This window comes from Platichthys flesus, chromosome 9 (assembly GCF_949316205.1).
Source record: "Platichthys flesus chromosome 9, fPlaFle2.1, whole genome shotgun sequence".
NCBI classification, from domain to species: Eukaryota; Metazoa; Chordata; class Actinopteri; order Pleuronectiformes; family Pleuronectidae; genus Platichthys; species Platichthys flesus.
The window spans coordinates 25,310,725-25,336,079 of NC_084953.1; the positions used below are offsets into that span (position 1 = coordinate 25,310,725).

The 25,355-nt window shown below is 39.8% G+C and overlaps 1 protein-coding gene across 4 annotated transcripts in view; it reads right to left on the reverse strand.

The window, feature by feature from the left end:
* Positions 1 to 24,538, reverse strand: part of ect2 (epithelial cell transforming 2) — a 46,096-nt gene extending 21,558 nt beyond the window's left edge. For 2 of the 4 annotated variants that reach the window (XM_062396185.1, XM_062396182.1), the window contains exons 1-16: positions 24,212 to 24,538; positions 23,327 to 23,492; positions 21,883 to 21,962; positions 14,531 to 14,623; positions 12,039 to 12,221; positions 11,153 to 11,242; positions 8,965 to 9,072; positions 7,483 to 7,556; positions 5,892 to 6,022; positions 4,996 to 5,111; positions 4,269 to 4,331; positions 3,180 to 3,405; positions 2,123 to 2,247; positions 789 to 908; positions 624 to 692; positions 231 to 341 (exon numbers count right to left, since the gene is read on the reverse strand). In XM_062396185.1, the coding sequence (XP_062252169.1) occupies positions 231 to 341; positions 624 to 692; positions 789 to 908; positions 2,123 to 2,247; positions 3,180 to 3,405; positions 4,269 to 4,331; positions 4,996 to 5,111; positions 5,892 to 6,022; positions 7,483 to 7,556; positions 8,965 to 9,072; positions 11,153 to 11,242; positions 12,039 to 12,221; positions 14,531 to 14,623; positions 21,883 to 21,962; positions 23,327 to 23,459 (1,722 nt within the window). In that variant the 5' untranslated portion in view covers positions 23,460 to 23,492; positions 24,212 to 24,538. The remainder of the gene's footprint in view (positions 1 to 230; positions 342 to 623; positions 693 to 788; positions 909 to 2,122; positions 2,248 to 3,179; positions 3,406 to 4,268; positions 4,332 to 4,995; positions 5,112 to 5,891; positions 6,023 to 7,482; positions 7,557 to 8,964; positions 9,073 to 11,152; positions 11,243 to 12,038; positions 12,222 to 14,530; positions 14,624 to 21,882; positions 21,963 to 23,326; positions 23,493 to 24,211) is intronic. The other 2 variants (XM_062396186.1, XM_062396183.1) reach the window with 1 other exon arrangement.
* Between the last annotated feature and the right edge of the window lie 817 nt (positions 24,539 to 25,355).

Here is a 25,355-nt window from a genome sequence, read left to right on the forward strand (position 1 = left end):
ACTTTTTCACCTTCTGTAAAAACAAAGGAAACATAACTGTCGACTGTTAATTTCTCTATTATGTGATTGGTTTCCCAATAAACATATTTGAAACAAACTGTCTTCAAAGAATTTCACTGGTGTATCAAACCAAATATCTGGTATTGTGCAACATTCACTGCAACAAATGACATTCACTCATTTCAAGCAGACACACAGTAGTACATGCAGTACAAATGCAATGGTCATACCTTCAGAAAAGCATGAAAGCGTGGCTTTTGTTTCTCACACAGAACAACAGTCTCCTTGCTCATTTCAAAAAAGTTGACAAACGGTGGGTAGGCCTTCACCAGCTCTTTAGACTGCAAAGAGAAGATGACGACGGGTCAGAAACATCACACACAAGAATGAGGGGAAAGCTATTTTTTTTTCCATTTACTGTTTCATAAAAAATGTGGATAGATTTTGTCAGTTATTAAAGTAATTTGACACCACTTATTCCACAAATGTTCTTTCAGAAAAGATGCAACATTTCAAAACACTGAACATTGTTATCTTTACATAGTGTTACAGAAGCCATATTAACTTGCAAATAAGCAAGAAAAAATTATACAGCTAAATATAACAGATTACTTTGAACTCACATATTTGAGAATGATGTCTCCTACACTCCTTTCCTCTTGCCAGTCTGTCAGAAGTTCTTCCAGGTCATGCTGATGAACAAAGCATCATAGAGAGAACATAACATGTCAACCCCACCAGCACAAAAGTTACATCACCACACTAATTTTTTCATTTGGACACAACACCTTTATTCTGGTGTGAACGTCAAAGATGTCTGGGATGCTGCCGAATATCGTCTTTATTTCTTCTGGGGCCAGGATGGGTCCACCAACCTGACTCTCTTTTTCCATTGGATAATAGAAAAGCTTCACATGAAAACAGAAGTGTTTAAACACAGAACACACAAACAGAACCAACATCACAAATTTGAATAATCACCATTACTGCTCTCATTTGCTTTCAAAGTCTTAGCATCAGTGACAAAAAACACTCCACTACAACAGTAAAAACACGTAATGCAAATTCATCTTCCCATTGTATTTTAAAATGAGTTGTGTCAGAAATCACCCACTCGCTCACCAATCCCTACTTCACTATATTATCTGCAATGAATAATTAAATACCTTATTAAAAAAGCCCTAAAAAATGGCGAACTCATTATATAGTGATTTGTGATATTGGACCTTGCCTAGTCTTTCTGAATATTCTGCCCAGTTCCAACTTTATTTATTTTATTACTAATGAAAATAAACTAAGCTATATAAGTTTGCTTTTATTCTCAAATATAATTTAATGATTTTTCTGATAACCATCATTTCTGGAAGAACACAAAAAAGCAACAGCATAATCCTACTGTTACCAACATATAACTTATGTGTACGGCTGAAAATGAAGTCTAATGAGCAGTCGACCATCTGACGCCCATCTATACATGGCCTTATAGTCTGTTGTAAGTGGGAAGTTGTAGAGAAAAGGGAGTATGAGTTGTCTATGAGAAGCAGTAATCAACAGCAAAACAACTCAAGCCTAGCTTGCAGTGATTGCATTTTTATGAGCCAGCCTAAAATCTTCGCTCTGTGAAACGGCCCTACAGCAGAATCAGGGTGATTTTAGTAGCATGTTGCGAATTTGCTTTCAGATTTAAGGGAGTGAACACCAAGGAGCCAACTGTATACCCAGATTTAGTTCACTAGTGAGGAAAAGGAAACATTAAACCCAATACAATAAAAAAGAGAGGACAGAAGAAAATATAGAGCATAATCAAGGAAAGATGTTTAAGATTGCAGAGCGAAATATGACTGATGAAGCAAAAAAAGAATTGAGGAAGCTCTAAGACAGATAGCAAAAGAAAAAATATTTTTAAGGGTAGGGAGACAGGGAGAGAAATGGTCAGGCAGGTCATTTTCTCCCTAACTGGTCAGCTGTCTGACTCTCTGCTGGGACCAGCTGATAAGACGGGCCAAGTAAGAGCAAGCATGCACACAAATACACATATACACACACCGTCACAGTTATGGCTAAGCTTGAAACTGTTGTCAGGGGTTAAAATGGTGCACATCGTGCAAACACAGACAGCTACCTGGAGGATGGTGTTTAAAATGTCTACATAGTTGCTTTCAGTCTGATAGAACTCCTTTGAGACCTGCCACCTGGCTGACTGCTTGGACACAACTGGAGTTGAACTCCTGGATGGCTTCGTACCCTCTGGAATAACAAGAAAGGCAGAGAGGAAGAGTTTTAAATACAACATTGAAGCAGACAGACACTAAGTTGTTCAAATTCAAGCAATTGTAAGGAAATAAGTGCTGAATTGAAGTAGTAAATGATGATGAATTTATCTTGTGAAGATGGATCCAGATGATATCACTCCAAAAATTCAACCAGTCTACAGCATTTGTTTTCATTAAGCACAAAGTGAAAGGGACCAGCATTTGCATAATGATGGAAATAACACACGAAATTGCAGAACAATTGTTTGACTAAAATAAACTCACACTAAAGATAGCCATTTTGACTTGTTCTATGCTGATTCGTTTGTATAGTTGCAAGTTCTTTTATTTTTCTCAGCTCACTGAAGACAACACTTGTGCTGACAGGTCAGGTTTTACTTGGTATAATCTGATGCCTCACAAAGAAAACTAGATTGATTAGTAATTAATAGTCCCACTTACCAAACTTGATGTGTGACTATTACTTTAAATTGGCCTCAAACTGACCTGACATCAGCGAACAACAGCACAGTCCTGACACAGAACCTGACCTGCAGATGTTCTATGCTGCTCCTCTGGTGTTTGCAGACTTGTGCTGGTGTAGGACCTCCACTCTCCCCTGTCTGTCCTAACCCTCCTGCTCCTGTATGTCAATCTCCTCATTCTATCCGTGGCCAGAGTACTGCCTTCTTTCTTTTCTGAACCGTTTCCTATTCTGCCTTCTAGAATGAAGAGGGGTTAGTCTTGTTACTGTTATCGTATAAAGAAGTCAGAGTCAACCGTATCTTTTAAGGTGCTGCATGTTTGCATAAGTATATCACGGAAATGGTAATTTAATCACGGAGATGGTAGAACCATCAACCAGAAAAGGAAAATGGGTTTCAGGGTTGCATAACAAAGGTGTTGTCCACTCCTCCATCTTCTTACCTGCCAAGGCCTTGCATGTGTCAGGGGTGTAAGAGATGTCAAGCAGAGAACCCATGGACAGGGTGTGCTCTGCCGATGTCCTCTTGCGCGGTGGAGGGAAGGGGGAGATCTCCGTCTCCTTAGCGAACTGCGCCAGTGTGTCCTTGATGCGCCGACGCTTCCGGCAACTGCTGGGTGTTGTGAGGGACAGTAGAGACACTGCCTTCTTCATGGCTGGACTGTCGTTCTGAGGTACAAAGGGACAAAAATATATGAGTACAAGATAAAAGTAACAAGATTGTAGCGGTAGGTGTTGCGAATAATGATATGGGAAAATGTGAGGGGAAATAAAGAAAACATTTTGAAGCACTGGCTAAACTGTTTTTTTAGTTTAATGTGTTGCGCCAGTTAGGAAAAACCCTAAAAAAGGTGCCTATATGCTGTGACACTACAATAATTGATAACATTTATTAGATATGCCAGGGTAGGATGGGTCTATTAAAATGTCTAGGTATGTAAGTATATACACTATGTCTGTTCGACATGACCTATAGAGGAAAACATGAGAATTGGATCTGGAATTTTTTTTGTGTCTTTCGTGTTTTACAAACATCATCAACCTCTCCATTCACTCTAGGTGAATCCTGCAAATAATCTCCTGCCGTGTTCTCATATCAGCTCCTCCGAACATTCTGCTGACTATACTAGGGCGCCAGGTGGAAAAAGTTTGCAGAACTCTGGAGACTCCTATTGTGATTAATGTATGTAAACAGCCAAATATATGCGAGGACAAAGGCCTCATCACCTTGTGTCATGCTCGTACGATTTTTAAAATTCAGTTCTGCAAGGTTTTCAATGTTATCTCTTCTTCTTAGAATGTTCTCCCTTTGGCTTATATGAACACACATTTCCACCTGTCATGTCACCACATTCTGATAAATTGGGCCTCGAAATGAGCTGTTCCCAAAAAATAATTTCTGTGTTTACATCAATCAAACTCGAATATTCATCAACAAGATATACAACATAGTTAGTTTTTTCACTTTTCAAATAATTTTTTTACGCTTTATATACTGAATACACAAAGATTAATATTATCCTCATTCTCACCTTCTCGTAGAGGTACATGGACTCTCCAGCCCGAGCATCCATCTGAATGCTTCCCCAGAACCACTGCCAAAGAAAAGAGAAACATGTTTTCACTGGATTAGGACAGAAGTAAGAAGAAAAAGATTTCTGATACAACAATGACACTTTCTTTTGAAAAGGAAAGGAATGAGACTGGCAGAGTAAAGAAAATACCTTATTGATTCAGGGGTATAACTAAGCCCAAACCACCACTACACCATGGTTCAAAATTATTAATTCGCTGGAAGGGAAATCAATTATTGATAGCCATCTCTGACAGCACAGACAAAAATAGGCAGACTTAATCGATTGAGGTTTAACTTAAAGAAATCCTGATCAGATAATCATTTCGCATTCTGTTTGGAGGAAAAAAAATGGAGGATCCATTATTGTGCGTGGGTGTGTATCTTCTCTTAGCAAAACCAGAGTTTTCCAATTCTTTTCTAAACTCAAGATACTGCTTAGCCAGTGTCAGAAATGTTTGTCTTCAGAAGGAGTGCTGAAATGAACATAACTTCTTCTGATTCAAGGATGTTTAGTAGCTTTTAGAATGAAAAAACAAATAAAAGAACCCACACATTTCAATCTCCCTTCTTGGAGAACTTTCATAAAACATGATACTATTTACTTTACAAGATTTCCTATTTTCTAAGTATTTGAACATCTTCAGTTTAGTTTCAGTGCAGACACCAAAAACTTAAAGACCTACCTCCTGTTTGACCACATAGAGTTTCTTGGAGGGAGAGAATGGCAGGTCCTTTACTGATTTCTCCTCCACCACCATGTGTGTACAGCTGGCATCTCCAACCTCCAAATATTTACCACCTTAGACAAAGAATAAAAAAGAGAAGCGTTTCAAAGAAATATATACATACACATGCAGTCCTGAGTTCAAGTATTTATATAAGTCTTTAATTTCCCAATACTTCATATATATACTTTAAAGATTCAACATCGTAAAGAAAATATATTAAAGGGGACATATTATGCCCATTTCACCACAAATTTATATGGTTCCTTGGGGTCTTTATGAAATGTCTGTAACATATTTTGGTCAAAATACCACAAGGATAATTTAAAACAGCACCTTTTTACCATGTCTAAAACAGCCCTCCTCAGATTGACCTGTTTTGTCTGTAACAAAAGTCCAAGGCCATGTAGCGAGACTCCCTACATGGCCGTGGTGTGACTGACGTTTATTTTGGTCGTAATCCCATTCGACGCACTCTAGCGTATCGCTTCTGACATAGAGGAACCACTGCAAATCGGGGGAATTGTTTTTTTCCAGAGTTTTTGGGATAACAGACATGCCAGATACCCAAATTAACGTGTAAAAGCACTACAAAAGTGGAATTTCATAATATGTCCCCTTGAAGAGTTGTGAGGGAGAGCAGATTGATGAAACTGGCCAGAACTCCAGAAAGAAGGATACTTGTTATACAAAGAGTTTGGGGATTGGAACTATGTTATAATGCTTTTCCAAAACCAAAGCAACTAGAATGAAAGTCTAACCACTGAACAGCATCAGTATCTCTGAAGCTTGCTTACTACAGAAATACGACTGCAACGATGCTAAGACACATCCTTGTGTGCTGCAGCACTGACCATGTTTAAGAGTGCGCTCCTCCATGTTGGCCTTCTCCTCTTCTGAGAAACCCAAAAAACTCAGGGTGCAGTCCTGGAAGGGAGGAACTTTGAACTCTGTTCGAAACTCCTCTTCTCCAGCATGGAAGTGCCTGAATACATGAGGCAGAGAGAAACAAGGGAATGTCAAACTGTGCCTTCATTTCAACAACTGGGTTTGTGTTCAGGTAAAAATCTTTTCATTCACACAAAATGCCTGTGAATGTGCACATAAAACAATTGGTTATTATGCTCATACAACTTTAGATCAGACAAAACTTTTAGAATTTCATTTAGAGTTATTTTTAAACTCAAATATTTGGATTTTAGTTGAATTACTTCAGTTTTTTTCTTAAATTACATCTACAACACAAAAGTGTTGATTATTGATTGATTATTGATTAAAATGTCTTGCTCAACGAATACTATATCTCAAATTGTAGTCGCTGTCCACTTGAAGGCGCCACATAACACCATTACAAAAGATATGTAATAGGGCTGGGCAATTAATCAAATACATTGAAACCTATATTTATAACCTCGAAACTACCTAATTTGCTCATGTTGGGTTACTATTTTTCTCTATAAGTGAATTCACAAACTGTCGAGTTTCCGCTAGGTTGGTCCTACATCACCCTGCTACATGTCCTTCCTCCACCTCCAATAAAATAATTGTTCATTAATCATAATCGAGGAAAGAGTTTGAAATAATCGTGATTTGAAGTCATATAGCCCAGCCTCTCTACGCTGTATGTCTTTCTTTGTAAATTTGTTTTACCTCGGCTTAAGTATAAGTGATACATTTCATATTACTTCCTGAGGAGCTTTTCAGCAATAAAACCAAAAACCTACATTTCGTAATGGGTGCCATGATCATAGTTTTTGGGGACACAATCCCAATTCAACTCTAAATACTTGTTGTGTGCTGTTACACTCTGCTACAATATTTATACAGCAACTAAATATGTGGCACATTGACACAACAGGTGAAGCTGACTTAATCGAGCACACCTCATTTTTCCTGAGATACTTAATCCTTAAGGAATGAAAGTTTAACTTGGAATTTCCAACCATGAAATTGATGTGACGCAATCACCAAGAGACAAGACGTCTCACACTGCTGGAGCTGTTGCACTTGCAGAGAAAGTGGTTTTATATAGTCCACTCACAAATGCACAGCAGTATAACTGGGTGAAGTGTCTTCTCTCACACACACAATCTTTCAGTATATACAGATACTGGCTTGGAGAGAGCACACAAAGCAGACAACAGTTTCACCTTTGCCTTCAGCAAGAATTGATATAACCTGCCTGTTTGTCATTTTAACCTGCTAAAAATGAAAAGATGCCAACTGAATGCTTTGTACATTGCTTTTTGCTGTAGATTAAAAGAGTTCGCATCGGAGCTTAGTGAATTTGTGTATTTTATTGCTAACCTGGATGTGAGAATTCCTCACACCAATGCCCCAGATTAACTTTTTACAATAACTCAGTTTAATTTTCATTTGCAAATAAAAACACGAGTTTCAACGGCAGAATGATTCATAGGATTCCTTCAAGGATTTTCAACTCACACGTCATCTCTTCTCTCCCAGGCCTTATGAATCCACGAGGGAGTGAGGATAGGGGTCCCCAAACACACCGCCAGCTAAAAGGTGAGGACAAAATAAAGCACAGCAAAGAGTGGAGAGGAAAGCAAAAAAAACAAAAATGAGTAAACAGAGGGAGACATATTAAGACAAACAAGCACACAAGATTTTCCACTTCCCGGTTTTCAAACTAGAAGACCTTCAAATAGTTCCAGTACAGAAATCTGGGCTGTTTTTATTCCTTCTGATCGCCCTGTCACTCAAAATCAACAAACAGTTTCCACTTTAGACACAAAAAAATGATGACAGGCTACATCATTAAAAGAAAGTTTTTTCCCCCTCCTTTTTTCTGTCAGCATCACACTTTAAAATGGGAAACAGCCTTGACTGCATGTCACATGTCAAATTTTATTGAACATCCTTTCCAAGGATGATTGAAAGAGGAAACAACATAAATCATCTGTTCATTTGAATTGAGAAAGATAAATGTCAGTCTAATAATCTATTTATCCCTTTATCTCTGTGTATCCCTATAGAGAAGGCGAAGTATTGAGCTCGGTTTAAAAAGGATCCATCTGGGAAATAAATAAGCACTTTCTGTCATCAGAATTAGAAACTGGGATTCAAGCTAGGCTGAGAGCAACTAATAATGCCCTGCTCATTCGTTTTGTTTAACTAGAGAGGAGAGAAAGCGCATTACAATCAGGAGAGGAGTTAAACAGGAAAAAATCCAGATGGATAAAAAAAAAAAACTGGCTTTGTAATTGCAACTTTCTGAACACGACAAAGTGCTGCAGCCACATTGTTTGCTAGTAAAGTTTCAAGTTTAATTTTTATTTTGGCTCCTTCATTTCACATTGATCTGTTTTTAAACTTCTTGTACGCATTTCTGTGTCAGCACTATTCTGATCTTAATGGATAGTTAGGATTTGGGGCACTGCTTCTATTTTTCCTTATGTGCCAGACCACCACCAAGTAGTGAATAAATACTGCAGTAACACTACACAAGTAAAACAAACATTTATCTTGGTATCCTCAGTAAAAACTGCTTTGGCATTTTATCTGTCCAATGTATTGAAATGACAATAAATAAAACATCTCGATTTCACACAGATAAGTGAATAATGCTGACAACAAAAAGTTTAAATGATTCTACTAATTCCACGTAGGAATGGGAATAAATATCAACTATTGATTATTTGAAAGTGTGGTTAACCATTCAAATGGTGGCAGCAATGTTTTAATTGAAATTACATAAAAATAAGGTAATGTATATTTTAGGTTAACTTGTCTAAATGTGTATTAACTTTTAACAATTCTAAAATGATAAAGTAAGATAATTTATTAGAGAAGCAGAGATGTCCATTTTTTGACAAAGTGCCCTGCTCCACTGCACAGTGGTATATTCTGACAGATGAAGGCAGAGTACGACTGAATGACAAGAGCTAAAAAAAAAAGTTGACATACCCTGTATTTCTCCCCATGAGTAGAGTAGGCGATAAGATGAGTGACCTTGGTGCTGAAGTCTTTGCGGATGGTTCCTCCCATGTGATGAACCAGATTCACCAAGTTCTTCTACATGGACAACAAAAATAACACATATAGGCTGAGCACAAAGTGGGACAATAAATATCAACATGGAATATGACAAACAATTTGCTAAGCATGTAGGTTGTTTATACTGCTATTAATGAATGACTCAGGCTCCACAAGCTTTGGGAAGTCTATGCCTTTCTCCTTTGCAGATTCTGTCAAGCTCTGTCGTGTTGAATGCAGTATTGCATTATTAGACCACCTGATCTGGCTGGACCATAGGGCTGCTCGAATTATGAAAAAAAAAAAAAAATCATAATCACGATTATTTTGGACAATATTGAGATCACGATTATTCAAACGATTAGTTTTGAGTTTAAAAACATGATGCATTTTTTCAGAATTTCTCTCCAAAAAACATTTTGTAGCTGAGAACTTAGAAATTTCCCCTTAAAAAAAATGTGGGGATGGCTATGAGGACCGTCATCATTTACCCCGAACCCCTACTTTGAACGGGTTACATACAACAACAAGCAGAGAATCGTGGCTGACCGGCTCGGAAAAATGCGGGTCCGGTGTGAACAGTCAGGCGGCTGCGCGGCGCTTCAGCACCCGGTGTAAACCCAGCATTATCTGGTTCACTGAGCTGAGTATCATCACTAATCTAACCCTCAAGGCATTTGTCTAATAAGAATAATTGCTACTCACCTATGGCCAGGTGGAGTCTGTGCCCGAAACATTGGAGCCTCAAACATCCATCCAAATGCCAAATAAATCGTTTCAACTCGATTATATTAGTTTGGAAATTGTTTGACCCACCAAAAATCTAAATCACGATCAAAATGCGCTTTATTGCACAGCCCTAATGGACCATTATTGTTCTTCTCTAGGGGGAATCAACTTTCTCGCTTAATTAACCAAAAACAATTGTCTTATTTGACACTAAACCTAGGATGCAGCAAAGGTGCCTCTGCCAAATAGTGATGAGGGGAACAGGTTTTGGACGAACATTAACATTCGGGTAGGATGGCAAACATTTTCCGGACAAACACAGTGAACAACATAGTGACTTTGTGATAAAACAATTCAAATATTAGTTTTTTTTCCTTGTAGCAAAGCGGAAGGAAAACTACAGGTCTGACAGGGACTGTTGGTGGACAGCCAATACTCCAGACTCTTGCTGGGCCACTTCAATGTGTCAAAGCAGAGGTTTTTTGTTAAGAGAACTTGATTGTAGTTTTGGGTTTTATATATATATAAAAGAGTCTGTTGAGCTTGTGCAGGTAGAAACAGGCTACAGTATAATGTCTTGCCTATTAAAATCACTGATGAATATAAAGTAGTGTTTTTAATGCAAACATGTTGCAGGACCCAATACATTCATCATATTAGTTTGAAAGTGTGCAAAGGGACCTGGATGTGAATTTGTGGTGCTGCTAATGTCTGTGCCTGTGGTTTTGCGCTTTAGTGTTTCACTTCATTTGTTCTCCTCAAGATATGTTCCTGATACATATATCCTCAATTTCCAAAAACACACAAACACATTTCTCCCTCTACAAAAGGTTTTAACATTCAGTTGTTGATGAAACTGTTTGGCAGAGGGATCAACTTTATTTGCATTTTGATTAGTGTAGTTGGCAGAGCTGTTGAATGGTTTTGAGCTGTATCAAGTGGTGTTTCTAGGATTCAGCCCTTTGGTTTATAAATTAGGTGCAGAAAATTTCAAATCAATCAAAATGTATTTGTATAGCCCATATTCACATCTGCCTGATAGATTTTAACAATCTGTACAAGGAACAACATCCTCTGCCCTTACTCCTAGACTAGAGGGAAAACAATTAAATAAAAGTCACCTTTCCCAGGATATATGAGAAATGCTTCTTATTATAAAGCATTTTGATTATACTTTTCATCAGTTTAAATCTGCAATTACCGATTACTTTCCAATCAGCCATGTCTATTTATCGTTGTAATAAACTCTTGCATTTTCACTACACCCTCACGATTTAAAAGACCGAGTGTTGTTAAGAGCCCAGATCTTTTAACATAGAATTAATAAAAAATGAAATACCTATATTAACATTCCTGTAAAATGTTCATGATTGTAAATTAATGAGCTCACCATTTCCTCTTTGTTCCTGAAGCCGGTGAAACACAGTGACAAGTTAAGCATGGTGGTGGAGTACAGAGGACGACATGAAAACTGTAGAGGCTGTGGGGGGAAAACAATAGCAAAGAGCAAGAATAATTTTTAATTATGTTTTAAGTCCATTAAAAAAATTGGAATTTTACATTACTTTTTTTTGTAAGACACGTAAATTATACTTTCACAGCTATGACAGAATATCACAAGAATCTGGATGATAATCAATTCAATCCAGAATAGGGAAAGAATAAGAAAAACAATTGGACCACAATACGTTTTCGGCAGATAATTGTTTGCCAAGGTGAAAGATTGCAAAATGGCCCAACCCCACATCCCCTGGTTTTGATAGATATACAGACTTATGATGCTCTGCAATACGATCTAAACGCAGTTACATTACATAGCTGTCTTCAACTGACAAATTGCTGAGTGCTACCATAATGATAGCAGACAGTCAGGACACACTGCTGGTGTTCAACATTAGCATCCCATGTGACAGCACAGCAGGGAAGGGTAGCGCCTGCTCATCACCCAGTTCAGAGTAATAATACCTCTGTGTTTCTTCACCCTGCTTTCTAAAAATCTATATTCTATGGCTGGACTTTGGTGGGTGCTTTCCACACAACAAGCAGACACTTATTTCCACGAACTGATCATTACTGAGTTAAACTGTTCATTTCAAATTAGAATTCCTGGTTAAAAAGTCTGAAGCAGCATTAATCTGACCAAGGTGGAGAAAATGCTGCATTTACCATGTTTGTATCAATTGAATTACTTCATAGTTTTGTGAATCTAATTCGAGGCAGATTTCATGCCCCTGATCCTTTGCCTTAAATCAATATGTTGTGAGTCAACGACTTACTTCTTCCTTCGCAGCACAGTGCAGCACAACAGGAGGCCCAATAATGCGGTTGTCACGTTTATAGAGGTAGCTGTAGTCCGGGGAATCAAAGTCTGTGAGGACAAACACTGTCTCAAAATCGGTGCCCTCTTCATCTCCAAACTCCTGGACATTCTTCGACATTATGCATGGGATGTTGATGTCCTGGAGAGAAAGAATAACAATATTTTAAGCCCACAATCAATCTGTAAATGACAATAGAGACAGTACGCAAGTTAGCCTGGTTAGTAAGGCTGTTGGTTAATATTTAGTTAATTCAATCTCCAATTTTCAACCACCCTTTGCATACTCGTATGTGTACAGTACTGTCATTTTCAAAGCTTTCAAATTAAAGAGACTTAGATGGTCTTAATTTCTTATGGTCTGTTGTGACACATTTGAACAATCAAAGATTCAGTTCCTGTTATCATTGCAATTTGGATAACATTTATTGTTCAACCGTAACACTGACACAGTGTAAAGTTAATGGAATCTACTGAGTGAGGAAATAACTCTAAATGTGACATGTGAGGCCTTTTATCCAGTGACTTAATTCATTGTCAAAATTGTGGTATTAGGGAGCTGTAAATTGTATCTACCGGTAGCAGTAGGAAGCTGTAGTTAAGCTAATTTTTGTGAGACTATTTCTTCCCATCAATGCACCAAGATAAATGGTTGCAGAAAGCACTACAGTGCACAGTCCCTTTTACACATATGAGCATAATATTGTCTTTCGCTGCAAAACGCTCAGGGTTGCTATATGAAAACAATAATTCCAAAGCCGCAGATTCAAACAACTCTGCTTTGATTCAATGAGCAAACCTTGAATCACAAACAAGCTGTCAGGCTGCTTGTTTTTAGAGGAGGCAGAGCAGAGAAGGTGAAATGACTCATGCTACCTGTAAACCTGAGAATACAAAAACCTATAAAGCTAACAGAAGTTCCAGTAGGTTACACAGGACAAAAGGCAAAGAACGGGGGAGGCATCTGCAGAGTAAAGCGTATACACAAACAAAACACAGTTAGAACAAAAATAGTTATTGCACTGTTAGGATACAAATTTCTTCGGACACTTCTGTGTTAGAGGAACGGTTACACATTTTGGGAGACACACTTTTTTGCCTTGATGATAGGAGGAGATGAGAAGATCAATTCAATTATGTCTGTGTCTTAAATTCGGAACTGGGGTCAGGATGCGTATTCCCTTTTGTGAAAACCTTAAACAGATGGAAACAGCTTTTGTGGGTCCACAGTTCCCAAATGCATTATTTATACAGCTTAAGACTAAATATATTAGCTCTTGTTCAAGTCTATCTACAATAGAAATGTTTATCTTGGGACCAGGAAGTGATTCTTCCAACTGCAGAGAAATGTTCTTTATTACGGCCTGGAGAATCTGTCTTTCCAACAGCAATAATCCCAAAGAGCATTTGGCTATTTAAGGAAATAGGAGATGGCCTTGAAACACGTGAAGGACGAATCACGGGTCTCAACCAATTTGTACAGACTAAAATTGCTAGAGACTTGAATAAGTGATAACAAATCAGTGTTATACGAACTACCTAAAATGACAGAAACCATATTTGGAGAAAAAGTATTTAAGAATAAAATAGTGACCCTGAGGTCTACAGCCATCGACGAGGATCGTGGGGTTGCACTCAGGCACAGCAGGAGTATGGTGGTTGCCAGATTTTGGTACAAGATTGAAACCCTCAGGAACAAAATATGGCAATCTATGCTTTAGCGGGAAACTCTAGTTCAAAAACATTACACTTCTGAAATTACAAATCATTACTTTAAAAAAAGACACTGTGTAAATCAGTAAGTTTTTGAGGTGTTGTTTGTATGTAGGTGTCTTTTTTAACTCTAGACTTAGCGAGCCTAGCTGTTTCCTCCGCTTCCAAGGTAGCTAAGCTTACCACATCCTGACTCCAGTTCTGCAAGGTATGAAATCATTATTGATCTTCTTGCGTCACTCTCAGAAAGAAAATAAATGTACTTATTTGGCAAAACCCCAACAGACAAACAATTTCTTTAAGAGAAGATGTAACTCAAAAACCAAAGCTTCTTAGATGCATTGCCACTGATCCCATTTCAAGGTCAGTCTTATGAGATCTTTTGTCTACAAATACTTTTTTTCTGAGTTATACTTACAATTCTAACAATATCAGCTAGAGATTAGCACTTTTTAAATACCATGATATTAAATAGAGCCTTTGGAACAGGTTTTCATATTTCTGCTTAGCCTAGTAAGTTGCATTGACATGAGTGCAAATCTCTGTTACAGAGCCGTCCAAATATAAAGTATCACATCACATTTTTTAATATTCACCAAAAAAATAAATTTCCCCTTCAGTGAGTTGGCCATGCACAATGATTAAGTGAGCAACCAGTGGGAATTAAAACTCATGCAGCACCTCCCAAAGTTCCCATCAAAGTGACAGTCATTCGAAGAGACAGAGACTGTACTGTACCATATTGACTATAGATTTTATCATCACTTTCTCCTCGGCGCCCGCCTCGCTTTCTCTTATCTTTACCACTGGTACCTCCATTACTCTGACGGCCTGTAAAAACCAGCCAGCAGGAAGTGGATGTTAAACACTGTCATTTGAAAAAAGAGCAGAATGTAAAAATGAATGAGAAGAGAAGATGGGGGGGGGGAATGAGAAACAAAGAGACTTAAAAAAAGAAGGCTGGAGACAAATTCATACAAATCAACCTTACATGAGGACAGAAGAGAGGATGTGTGAGTATAGGGATGAGGGGGAGTGTGTGGCGAGTATGAGAAGGGGTGGAGCCCTTGTTCTTGCAAAGTCTAAAGACAGTGACTTCAAACAACTATCAGGCTCCATGGGGGTAGACTGGGGAGAAGTTTCCGTTAAAAATATATATAAAAGTGCAAGCCGTTGGGAGGGAGGAGGCAGAGAAGAAAACCGAACAGAAAGGGGACATGAAGAAATGGTAAGGGGGGGCCCCTCTTTTTCTGTGGGTTGTCTGAGTGATGGCGGTGGGCGGTCAGGCAGACAATCGGGGGCACTCTGATGGAGCTGTCGGCAGATGTCTTTGGATGTGGCTGTGCTGCAGATTGGCAGGGAGAAATATATGATTGAAGCAGGAAGCCTTCAGAAGTGACATGACTCAGGAGACCTGGGAAGGAAGTCATTCCAGCAGCACTTAGTCGGCTGCCACACCTCCAAATCACCTTCACGTGGTACTACTCAAAGACACAAAACTAGATGCTGCTCACTGGAGCAGACACAAACACATCGGACTGACATATAAATATCCTTGTGAAAACAAAAAACAAAACTGCAGGTTTCAACAGTGTTATCATGCACATTTTTTTTTGAAGAAAAAAAATCTTGGCTCTGTTAAAAAAAAGCAGGAAAAGACATTAATGAAATTAGTTACATTAAAAAGTTGACAATTGTAAGAGAATACCAGGTAGTCTACGGTGTTCTTAGATCTGAGAGACCACTGATGGTTGATAACAGACATTGGGAGAGGTAAGAACACAAATTCTATGCAGAAGCTGCACTTTAATATTGTAAGTGATTACAGCTGTGCAGGCTGCTAAATATTACACCAGGACCCCCTGCATGAACACGCCTCATCTCCATAGACGAGCAGGAGTTGTGTGTGTGTGTGTGAGAGGGTAAAGGATTGGAAGAAAAGGGTGTCTCTCTAACTCTCAATTACACACACATAGTTTAGAAAAGAAACATACCTTTAGTTCTTCTTTAGTAACAACATAACAACTGAAGCTGTTGTACCAAACACAAAAACTTCCAAGATCCATCACTTGACGAACAATACATTTTTCCCTGAAACATTGAACTGTAACTTGGGTCTGATACAGCGCTACCAATGAAGTGCAGAGGCACGTCCAGTCAACCTTGGGTCTCAACACACTTGTGGCAGTAAACAATGAATGTGTGGAATTACTTAAACATGACATTGAAAGAGGTTACATAGTCACTGGTTACCTCCACCAGGGATGTTATATTTTCCCCTAATCATTTTGTGTTTTACAGCAGGTTTAAGCAAAAACTATTGATACTGATGAAATTTAGTGGCTGGATAGAACAAATCTTTGCGTCCAGTCAGTAGCTCAGCTCCTTTGTTTGGACTGAACAGCTCAACATCTCATGACATGATGCCACTCCTTTCACACGATATGAGTGTATGAATAAACTTTTTTCTAGGGATGTCCCGATCCGATATTGATATCGGAAATCAGTCCGATATCAGCCAAAAAAGTGAATATCGGATTTTATCGGACTGAATCTAAAAACTCCGATATAAGCGCTCCGATATAAGCTGTCCATTTACCGCTCCAGGACTTCTATAATAGGTGACTCTAGTAGGTGGTAATGCCCCTTAATTAACGTTGGTGCCGGCCGCGGAAGAAGAGCGTTTCTGATCCAGCATGCACAGCCCACGTGATCACAACAACGACAACGTGTGTGCCTGCAGCAAGGTGTAGTGATGTCGGCTGTGTGGAAGTATTTTACCGTAAACTCGGACAAAGACGTTGCAGCTAAATGCAACATTTGTCAGGCGCAAGTGTCCCGTGGAGGGACAGAACCAGGAAGGTTCAATACAAGCAACCTCATCGCACATTTGAAAAAACACCACAAAAAAGAACATGAGGATTTTCGCGAGAGCAGCAAGGCGAAGCAACAAGCCTCTGGCTCGCTTCAGCAACCCACGCTGGCCGAAAGCTTTGCAAGACGTGACAAACTACCACGGGACAGCAAAAAGGCAATGGCCATAACAGAAAAGATAGCCCAGTTTATTGTGCTTGATGACCAGCCCATGTCGGTGGTGAGTAATGTCGGTTTTAAACGCTTAATGGAGCACCTCGAACCTCGCTACGTTATTCCTAGCCGCCACTACATTGTAGACAAAACTATACCCCGGATGCACGAAGAGGTTAAAAAGTGTATTGCCGCACACGTGGAGAAGGCAAATGCTATAAGCTTCACCACCGACATCTGGAGCTCAGACCATCGTCCGCTGTCTCTGTTGAGCCTGACTGCGCACTGGATGGACACTGACTTCACACTGCAGAGAGCAGTGTTAAATGCACGTGAATTCAGGGGATCGCACACAGCTGATGCAATCATGCACGCCATGGAGGAGATGCTGCATAACTGGAAGATTGAGAAAAATAAGGTCCATGTCGTTTTAAGAGACAATGCTGCTAACATGAAAAAGGCAATGAATCAGCTAGGTGTGTCAAGCTTAGGATGTTTTGCTCACACTCTTCAGCTTGTAGTCCATGAAGGGGTCTTGTCACAGCGAGCTGTAAGTGATGCACTAGCCAACGGGAGAAAAATAGTGGGCCACTTCAAACATTCCCCCAAGGCTTATTCAAGCCTTGAAGACCTGCAAATATAGCTGAATGTCACACCAAAACGTCTCCAGCAGGATGTCCAGACACGATGGAGCAGTACGAAGTACATGATTGACAGCCTCATTCATCAAAAACGGCCACTGCATGCCTACTCATCTGAAGAAAACCACACCCTGCCAGCCATTCTAACAGCAAACCAGTGGGGGCTGTTAGAGAAGACCTCAAAGGTTCTGACCCCCTTTGAAGAGCTAACAACTCTAGTCAGTGCCGCCTCTGCTACCACAGCCGATGTCATCCCCTCTGTCCATGCACTGGTACGGTTTCTCAGTAAGGAGAGTGAAGATGATCATGGGATCCTAACTATGAAAGCCACCCTTCTGGATGCAGTCCACAGACGTTTCAGGCATGTGGAATCCGAGCCCCTCTACACCGTGGCAACACTGCTGGATCCACGTTATAAAGACAAGTAAGGGAATTTATGTTAAATTCTTACATTTATTTAGCCTAATCTGATGTATATGAGAAAAACTGTACTGTTTACAGTGAGTTGGTTGTAGCCTATGTGACTGTGTTGTGACTGCATAAAATAAGATTACAGGTTACAGATTAGAATCACTGTTTACATTATCATGACTGTGTTTCTTTCTGTGAGCACAAATGTGTGGGGACTGGGTTTAAAAAGCTCTAAAATATACATGTTACATTATTTTATACATTTTATATTTATGCCAGGTACTTCACAAACCCGGAAAACCTGGGACATGCAAAAGCAGCGTTAAAGGCAGCGGTATGTAAAGTAGAAGAAGAGCTGAAGACCACGCCTCCACCTGATGTGACTGAGCCAGTGAACAAGACTCCACGGATGGCGGGTGCAAGCAGCAGCCTTGGCAGCATCTTTGACGAAATACTGGAGGAGAGCAGCACAGCAGCAGGTCCGTCTGACCAGATCACCACAGGGGCAATCTGTGAAATGGAGAGCTACTTCTGTGAGGCTCCGATTGAACGGAAGAGCAACCCTTTACACTACTGGAGCCTAAAACAAGCTCGACTCCCCACCATGGCAGCAACAGCAGCTAAATTCCTCTGTGCTCCCTGCACGAGTGTGGAGAGTGAAAGGCTCTTCAGCACAGCGTCAATAATCATTGAGGAGCACAGGAGCAGGCTGACAGCACAGCATGCTGAAATGCTTATCTTCTTAAAAAAAAATCTCTACATTATGCTCGGACTGCAGAAAGTGGAGAAGGAGGAGTAAGGGTAGTCAGCACTGACTGATTATTATTTGTTTTATGTTCTTGTTATTAGAGTGATATGTTTATTGTGTGTACACTCTATTCTTCAGTGAAGACTAAGTCTTGTTTTGGGCACAGTCAGTCAGTGAAACTGGAGCTGTGTGAACTCTTAACTTAGAGCAGTTGGACAGTGGACAATATTGTGTTGTTTTTGTCCCTGCCCACAGTTGTTTCCAACATATGCTGACAGTAGAAAAATAACTGAAGTGAACTTGAATTGTTTGCACTTTAAAATTTAATTTATTCTATTCAATTGTATAATGACGTTGGTAACCAGTGGTTATTTTGCACTTTAAATATAACATTTTGTTTTTATTGGATTTGTTGAGGTAATACTCTTATGTTGAAGGTTAAAATTTATGTAACCAATTGGTTAATAATAAATGGGTCAGTTTTTCCTATACCTACTGTTGCTGACTATTGTTTTCTGTTATATCACTACAACATCAGTAACAGTAACATCACTTTATCAAGCCTTTTCTAACATTCCACACAACAAAATAAGGAATAAATATATGTATGATTTGTGCCTATATCGTATCGTATTGATATCGGTATCGGCCAATACTCAAGGCTAAAATATCGGTATCGTATCGGAAGTGAAAAAGTTGTATCGGGACATCCCTACTTTTTTCCTCTTATAAATAACAGCACTAGGGCTGCCGCGATTAGTCAACGTCATCGATGACGTCGACGCTGAAAATGCGTCGGCATCAATATTTTAAAGCGAATCGTCGGACCCACACAAATTATGAATTTATGTTCTTCTTCAATATCATTACATTACATTACATGTCATTTAGCTGACGCTTTTGTCCAAAGCGACTTACATTTTTAGATCACTCAGCATTCATGAGGGGCCATTTTAGGGATTCAGTATCTTGCCATGGACACTTAGGCATGCAGATGGGAAAGAGTGGGATTCGAACCAGCAACCTTCTTGTTGCAGAACACCCGCTTGTTGCAGAACACCCGCTCTATCCCCTAGGCCACGCTCTCCCCCATATCACTACTTAACGCCAGGTTTACACCGGACCCGCCCCCCCGAGGAAACCCCTATGTTGGTATGTTGTGGACCAATAGGATGAGGCAATGAATGTGGGGGGCGGGGTCAGACAGTAGGACCCAAATAAAGATGTCAACAATAATACCCAGTCTGTCTCACGCACATTATTAAGCGAACTCGACAGACTCGATTTCGAAACCATCGGTGCAGGGCGCGAGGCGCATCGCAGCCCATGTAAACGTCACGAAGGTTTAACAGGGGGGTGAATAGGAGGCTCCTGGCTTTTCGGTAATGCGCTTCGGAAATGGAATGAAACGGTCAATTTGATCTTTTCGGAGGAAAATTATTCGTTCAGATTAATCGACTAATCAGTAAAATAGTCGACAGATTAATCGATAGAAAAATAGTTGTTAGAGGCAGCCCTAAACAGCACCAAATAGAACTAGTTCTATTCTATCCATAAGGTATAATATATCATTAAATATGGCATGAGAGAAACTGAAATCATATGGCATGAACACAATTTTCAACCAGGGATGAAATTATGCTTTTAAAATACAATATATCAAATAGTCAGTGGCACGTTACTTTCTCAGTAATGTTTGCATGATACATATAATACAAAACTTCAAATTCAATAGCAGGATCCATTCTTTCAATGTTATTGTTAAAATTAGTCATATTTTAATTTCTTCAATGAAGGTTGATAAATTGTATTTAGGTATTGTCTATCCTTAGCCTGACGTTGTCAGACTCACAATTCTAGTCAGAATATGCGTCTGAGACCGCTCCATTGGGCTGTGATTATGGGGCGTGTTTCAACTGACCAGGAAGTAAAATTCCTCTTCGCTCAATTGGATACTAAGATGCTAAGCAACGCATTGTGAGTTATTTACTAACGCCGGGTTCACCCCGGACGCTTCAGCGCAGCGCCAAGCCTTAAATTACAGCTGGCTCCCATCCACTCCCATGTTAAAACTTTGTGCCGGTCACACCGGAGGCTGAAGCACCACGAGGCAGCCTTGGCGCAGCGCGGTGCTTCAGCCTCCGGTGTGACTGGCACAAAGCCGTGCAGCGATCGTTTCGGCGTCGAGTCTATTTTTTGCGCTTGATGCGAGCGTATCGCACCAGGAAACACACTGAAAAACCATTTTAAACGATATTGATGACATATTTTATATGATATAAATGATCAAATATGCATCCCATACTTTGAAGTCCCCTTCTGTTGTCCTGGCGTTTTAATTTGACCAATGACATTATTAAATGTCCCCCTCTGCCCATCCACTACAGCCACACAAGCAGTGATACAGATAAAAAGAGAGAGAGAGGGGGGACTACGTATCCTCCACATAGGCTTGAGTGGAGAATACATAATTTACCCCCGACACCCGACATTTAATGGAGCAAACAGCGGAGAGGTTCTTCAACATGGATGAAATTAAATTAATAATTGAAGTGGAGAAGTGCAGTGAGTTGTATGATCCTCGGAACATGTCGTATAAAGACAACACCAAGGAGGACACATGTTGGGACGCTGTTGCTTAATGTTGGAGCAACAAGTAAGTATATGCTTTTAATCTACTGGATCAACGGGTGATATATTAGCGCTGCCCGGCGGTTCACCGTCGCTTCAGTGTCCGTTGTGAACAGCCAAGCGCCGGGGCGATAGGGATTAGCGCGGTGCTTTGGCGTCGCCTCCACGTTCTCTGTTCCTCTTTCAAAATGAATGCGCTGTCGATGTCTTCTAAAACAGACTCAATGGCAGCATCTACACATCTCAGCTCTCCAGCGGCAGGCATGTTTGTTGAAAACCCGCCCTGACAATCTGATTGGCCCGGTCGGGCATAATTTTTCCTCAACGGAGCGACTCCAGACCGAACTGCCCGACCTAAAATGTTGTGGGCAGTGCTAAGTTCGTCTGGCATCCAGGCTAGTGTATCCTGTCATACTAGCTCAGACTCTGAACACATACAGGTAATTGGAGCAAATTCAACAATGAACAGAAGCTAAGGTTTTCATCTATTCACTGTTTTAACCCAGCAACATCAGCGTGCCCTTCAAAACAGAGTTTCCATGTCCTACTTATCAAATCCAGTAACGTTTGCCACCTTAATAGGAACCAGTGAACCCCAGTGGACTGTCAGGGTTAATAGATGAATGCTGTACCTGCAGCGCTTTGACCAGTGCTCCGTTTCTGCCTGCTTCTCCCACCAGAACAACCCTCGTCTCCACTTTTGGCAGCATATCTGAGGGAGCAACAGAGGGACAGAGTGAACATGGAGGAGGGGGGATGTAACACATATAAACTCATGCCTTAATAGACACCAGTGGACCACAGTGGAAGAAAGAAGAATTGGAAAAGGGACAGATCAAGAAGCATGTCATCTCTGGGAGGTGATCTGTTTTCTCATTCTAACCAACAGGCAGTGGCACCAGTCAGCCAATACACTTTATAATTGATTAAGAGCAAGATAAAAAGAGGACTGCATAGAAATTAGGTTATTAACATACAAGTAACAGAGAAGGCCAATATTCAGTATAGTCCTTATAGGAGAACATGAGAACTAATTTCAACTTCGAAATAAAAACAGAGGATATTTGGAAACAACATATTAGCTACTGCTACTAGAGTATTAAAAATATTTTTGAACTTCACAAATACATTCTCATTGTTTCATACCATCATCTATATAAGGGTCCCTGTAGGTAGAGTTATAAGAGAAAAACAATACATGTACTGAGACAATATTCTGGAGGCACAGATTCACATTATTTAGTGGTCGAGCAATTTCCCAGAACAAAAAAAATACCATATCTGTGTTGAGCCTAAACAGATGTGAACTCATCTGCACCTGAGTTATTGTCATATATTTTTGTAATCAACAAACTTAAGTCCAAATGAATGACCCATTACTTAAATGAATGTAGATGTGTCGGAAGACATATATTGTTTGTCAAGCTTGTGAGTATGTATTTCTGTTGTGTGAATAAATATTAGCATTATTACCCATTCGTCCAATTAATTGATCTTTCACCACTTTATGAAAACAAACTATGTTCTAAAAATTTTATTTTCAAAATTCTTCAGTGCTATCATTACAGTTCACAGTATTACACCCTCCTTAGCTGGAGGAGTGGCTCCTGGAAAATAACCAATATGTAAATTTGTCACCTTCCGGGAATCTTGGCTCAAAGATTAAATCAGGTCCACCAAACCCAAACTGCTTCTCATGCTGAACTGCACAAACACACACATGTGCAATGATGTATTCAATCATAGAAGTTGTAAACCATTCCTACAAAATTAGACTTAACTTTTGTAAACGTAGGATTTAGTTTTGTAGTATTAGCTTGTATCCAATTAACTGGAAACTGAGTGCATGTCTAAACATGTATTGTAGAAGTCAAGAATTAGTTGAATAATGTATTTTGAGTGGAATATAGGGAATCCAAATTTGTAATCACCTGAAGGGATCACCTTCACTGACACCGAAGGTCACACATGGTATATCTGCTTTATATATAAACCACAGCAGCACTTTAGTTTGGGAATTTAGAGATTAGAGAGAATGAGAGATAGGAGAAGAACATTACGCCGTTGCAGACTGACCGTCCCCATCTTCAGATGCCATGCCAAGAAATACATGGTCCTTGGTGGTTTCGCCGATCCTCGAATCATAGACCGAAGAATCCACCAACAGGCTCCGGGCTGTCCCTAAAGTAACTATGCTGCTGTCAGCCATGGCAGGAACCTTAGGAGGCACCAGCTGTCCAAACTATCAAAAGTTACAGGGAACGAACAGAGGGAGACACAGGGGGAGAACATGGTGAGGTAGAGAGGAGGGAGAAAGAATAGCAACAAGGAAAAAAAGGAGAAGGGTGACAACTGTCAAACCAAAGCCAAAAAAACACTTGGCAAGACTTCAAATGCAAAAATGCTGCCCGAGTTTGACAATTCGACTGGAGAGAAAGCAACATCTTTGTGAACTGTGATAACTTTGGTGGAAAGTAGGCGATGTGAATGAAAAGTTGGTCTCTGAAACTTTTTAATATGTTGGGTTGTTTACATAACAGCAGCCTTGAAAATGTGTCCGCCAGGCCCAATGAAAAGTAGCAGCAGATAAGTTGTGTTCAGCACAGTACAAGTCTCAGTGTTGGCAACATATTTAGTCATATTGATGGTTATGACTAAAAGAGACAGTTGCAACGTTAAAGAAGCATCATCCATTCAAAAAAAATGACTAATTAGGTTTATTTATATGAAGTCATAGCTAACGTCCCTTTTCCTGCTCTCGTGTTCACCTAGTGTTTCTGTGATGAGAGACAAAAATGATAGGACAGCAATAGAATTCTGTTAAACCTAATCTCACGGCCAGTTAACTTTAGCTGCTTGAACAGTGGCACCACATTCCTTTACTTACACGACCAGAAGTTAACTAAAGTCATGTGGTTTGTATTGTGCAAGAGAAAGAAACTCGAAGTAGACCAAACTCACCGCTTGTTTAGTGGGCACTACTTCAGTGAACTAGTTGAAAACACAGAAAAGAACCAGAAAACGAAGACTTCGGATATCAACCGGCTGCTTAGCCAGTCAAAGTGAACTAGCTCTCAAGCTAACGCAGCTAGCTACCGGGCTAGTGAGTGCACAACACTATGAACAGTTCCTGGTAATTCCTCTTCGGTCCAAAACTCTCCTCACCAAGAAAGTAACATGTCTCCGACTCTCAAGCTCGTATCAACACATGCTGTCCTTTATATGTGAAAACAGGCAAAATTCGAATTGTGGCCGCTTTAGTCCGCAGATAGCTATCAACTTCATAATGGCCCAGAGACGGTATCAGCCTGCTGCGCCAGCTCAATTCAAAAGGCAAGGAAAACAACGCTAACGCGCGCTGATTGGTCCACAGTGAAGGAGAGCTCGCGGCTTCCGCCCTGCGAGGCCGCTGATTGGTCTGTTTATTCAAATCTCGATGCTCACTGCTTTTCTGACGAGACTTGCTACCTTCACTTGCTTTCGGAAATATTAAACACTATATCTTTCGACAGAGACACAACAAGTAATATATAATTTTAAAATATGTTTTATTCCATTTTAATTCGGTCTAAATGATTCAACAACATGACTACGGTCAGTCTACGGATATACAAAATAATGATATTTTCCAGCTTCATGACTTCATGTACAATGCAACTTTAAGGTTTAAGGTTTAGGGCAAAGGACAAGTTATTGATAATAAAAGTCAATCTAAATCAATGCTTTCCCCAACGAAATTCTGGCTTTTCCTTTACAGATCCAGATCGTTTCTTAATTTCATGCCGATGTTCTTCATATTTCAGATAACAACAAGCTATGTGTGATATTGATGACACTCAATCAATCAATCACAATATGGCCTATACTAAGATCATTATTAATACAGATATCTGACGCAGAATCTGGTATATTGATCATAGAGCCCTATTATGTTCTAAAGCTGCACTTAATCAATCACTCAATCAATCAAATTTTATTTGTATAGCCCATATTCACAAATTACAATTCATCTCATAGGGCTTTAACAGGGTGTGACATCCTCTGTCCTTAACCCTCAGCAAGAGTAAGGAAAAACTACAAAAAACCCTTTTAACAGGGTAAAAAT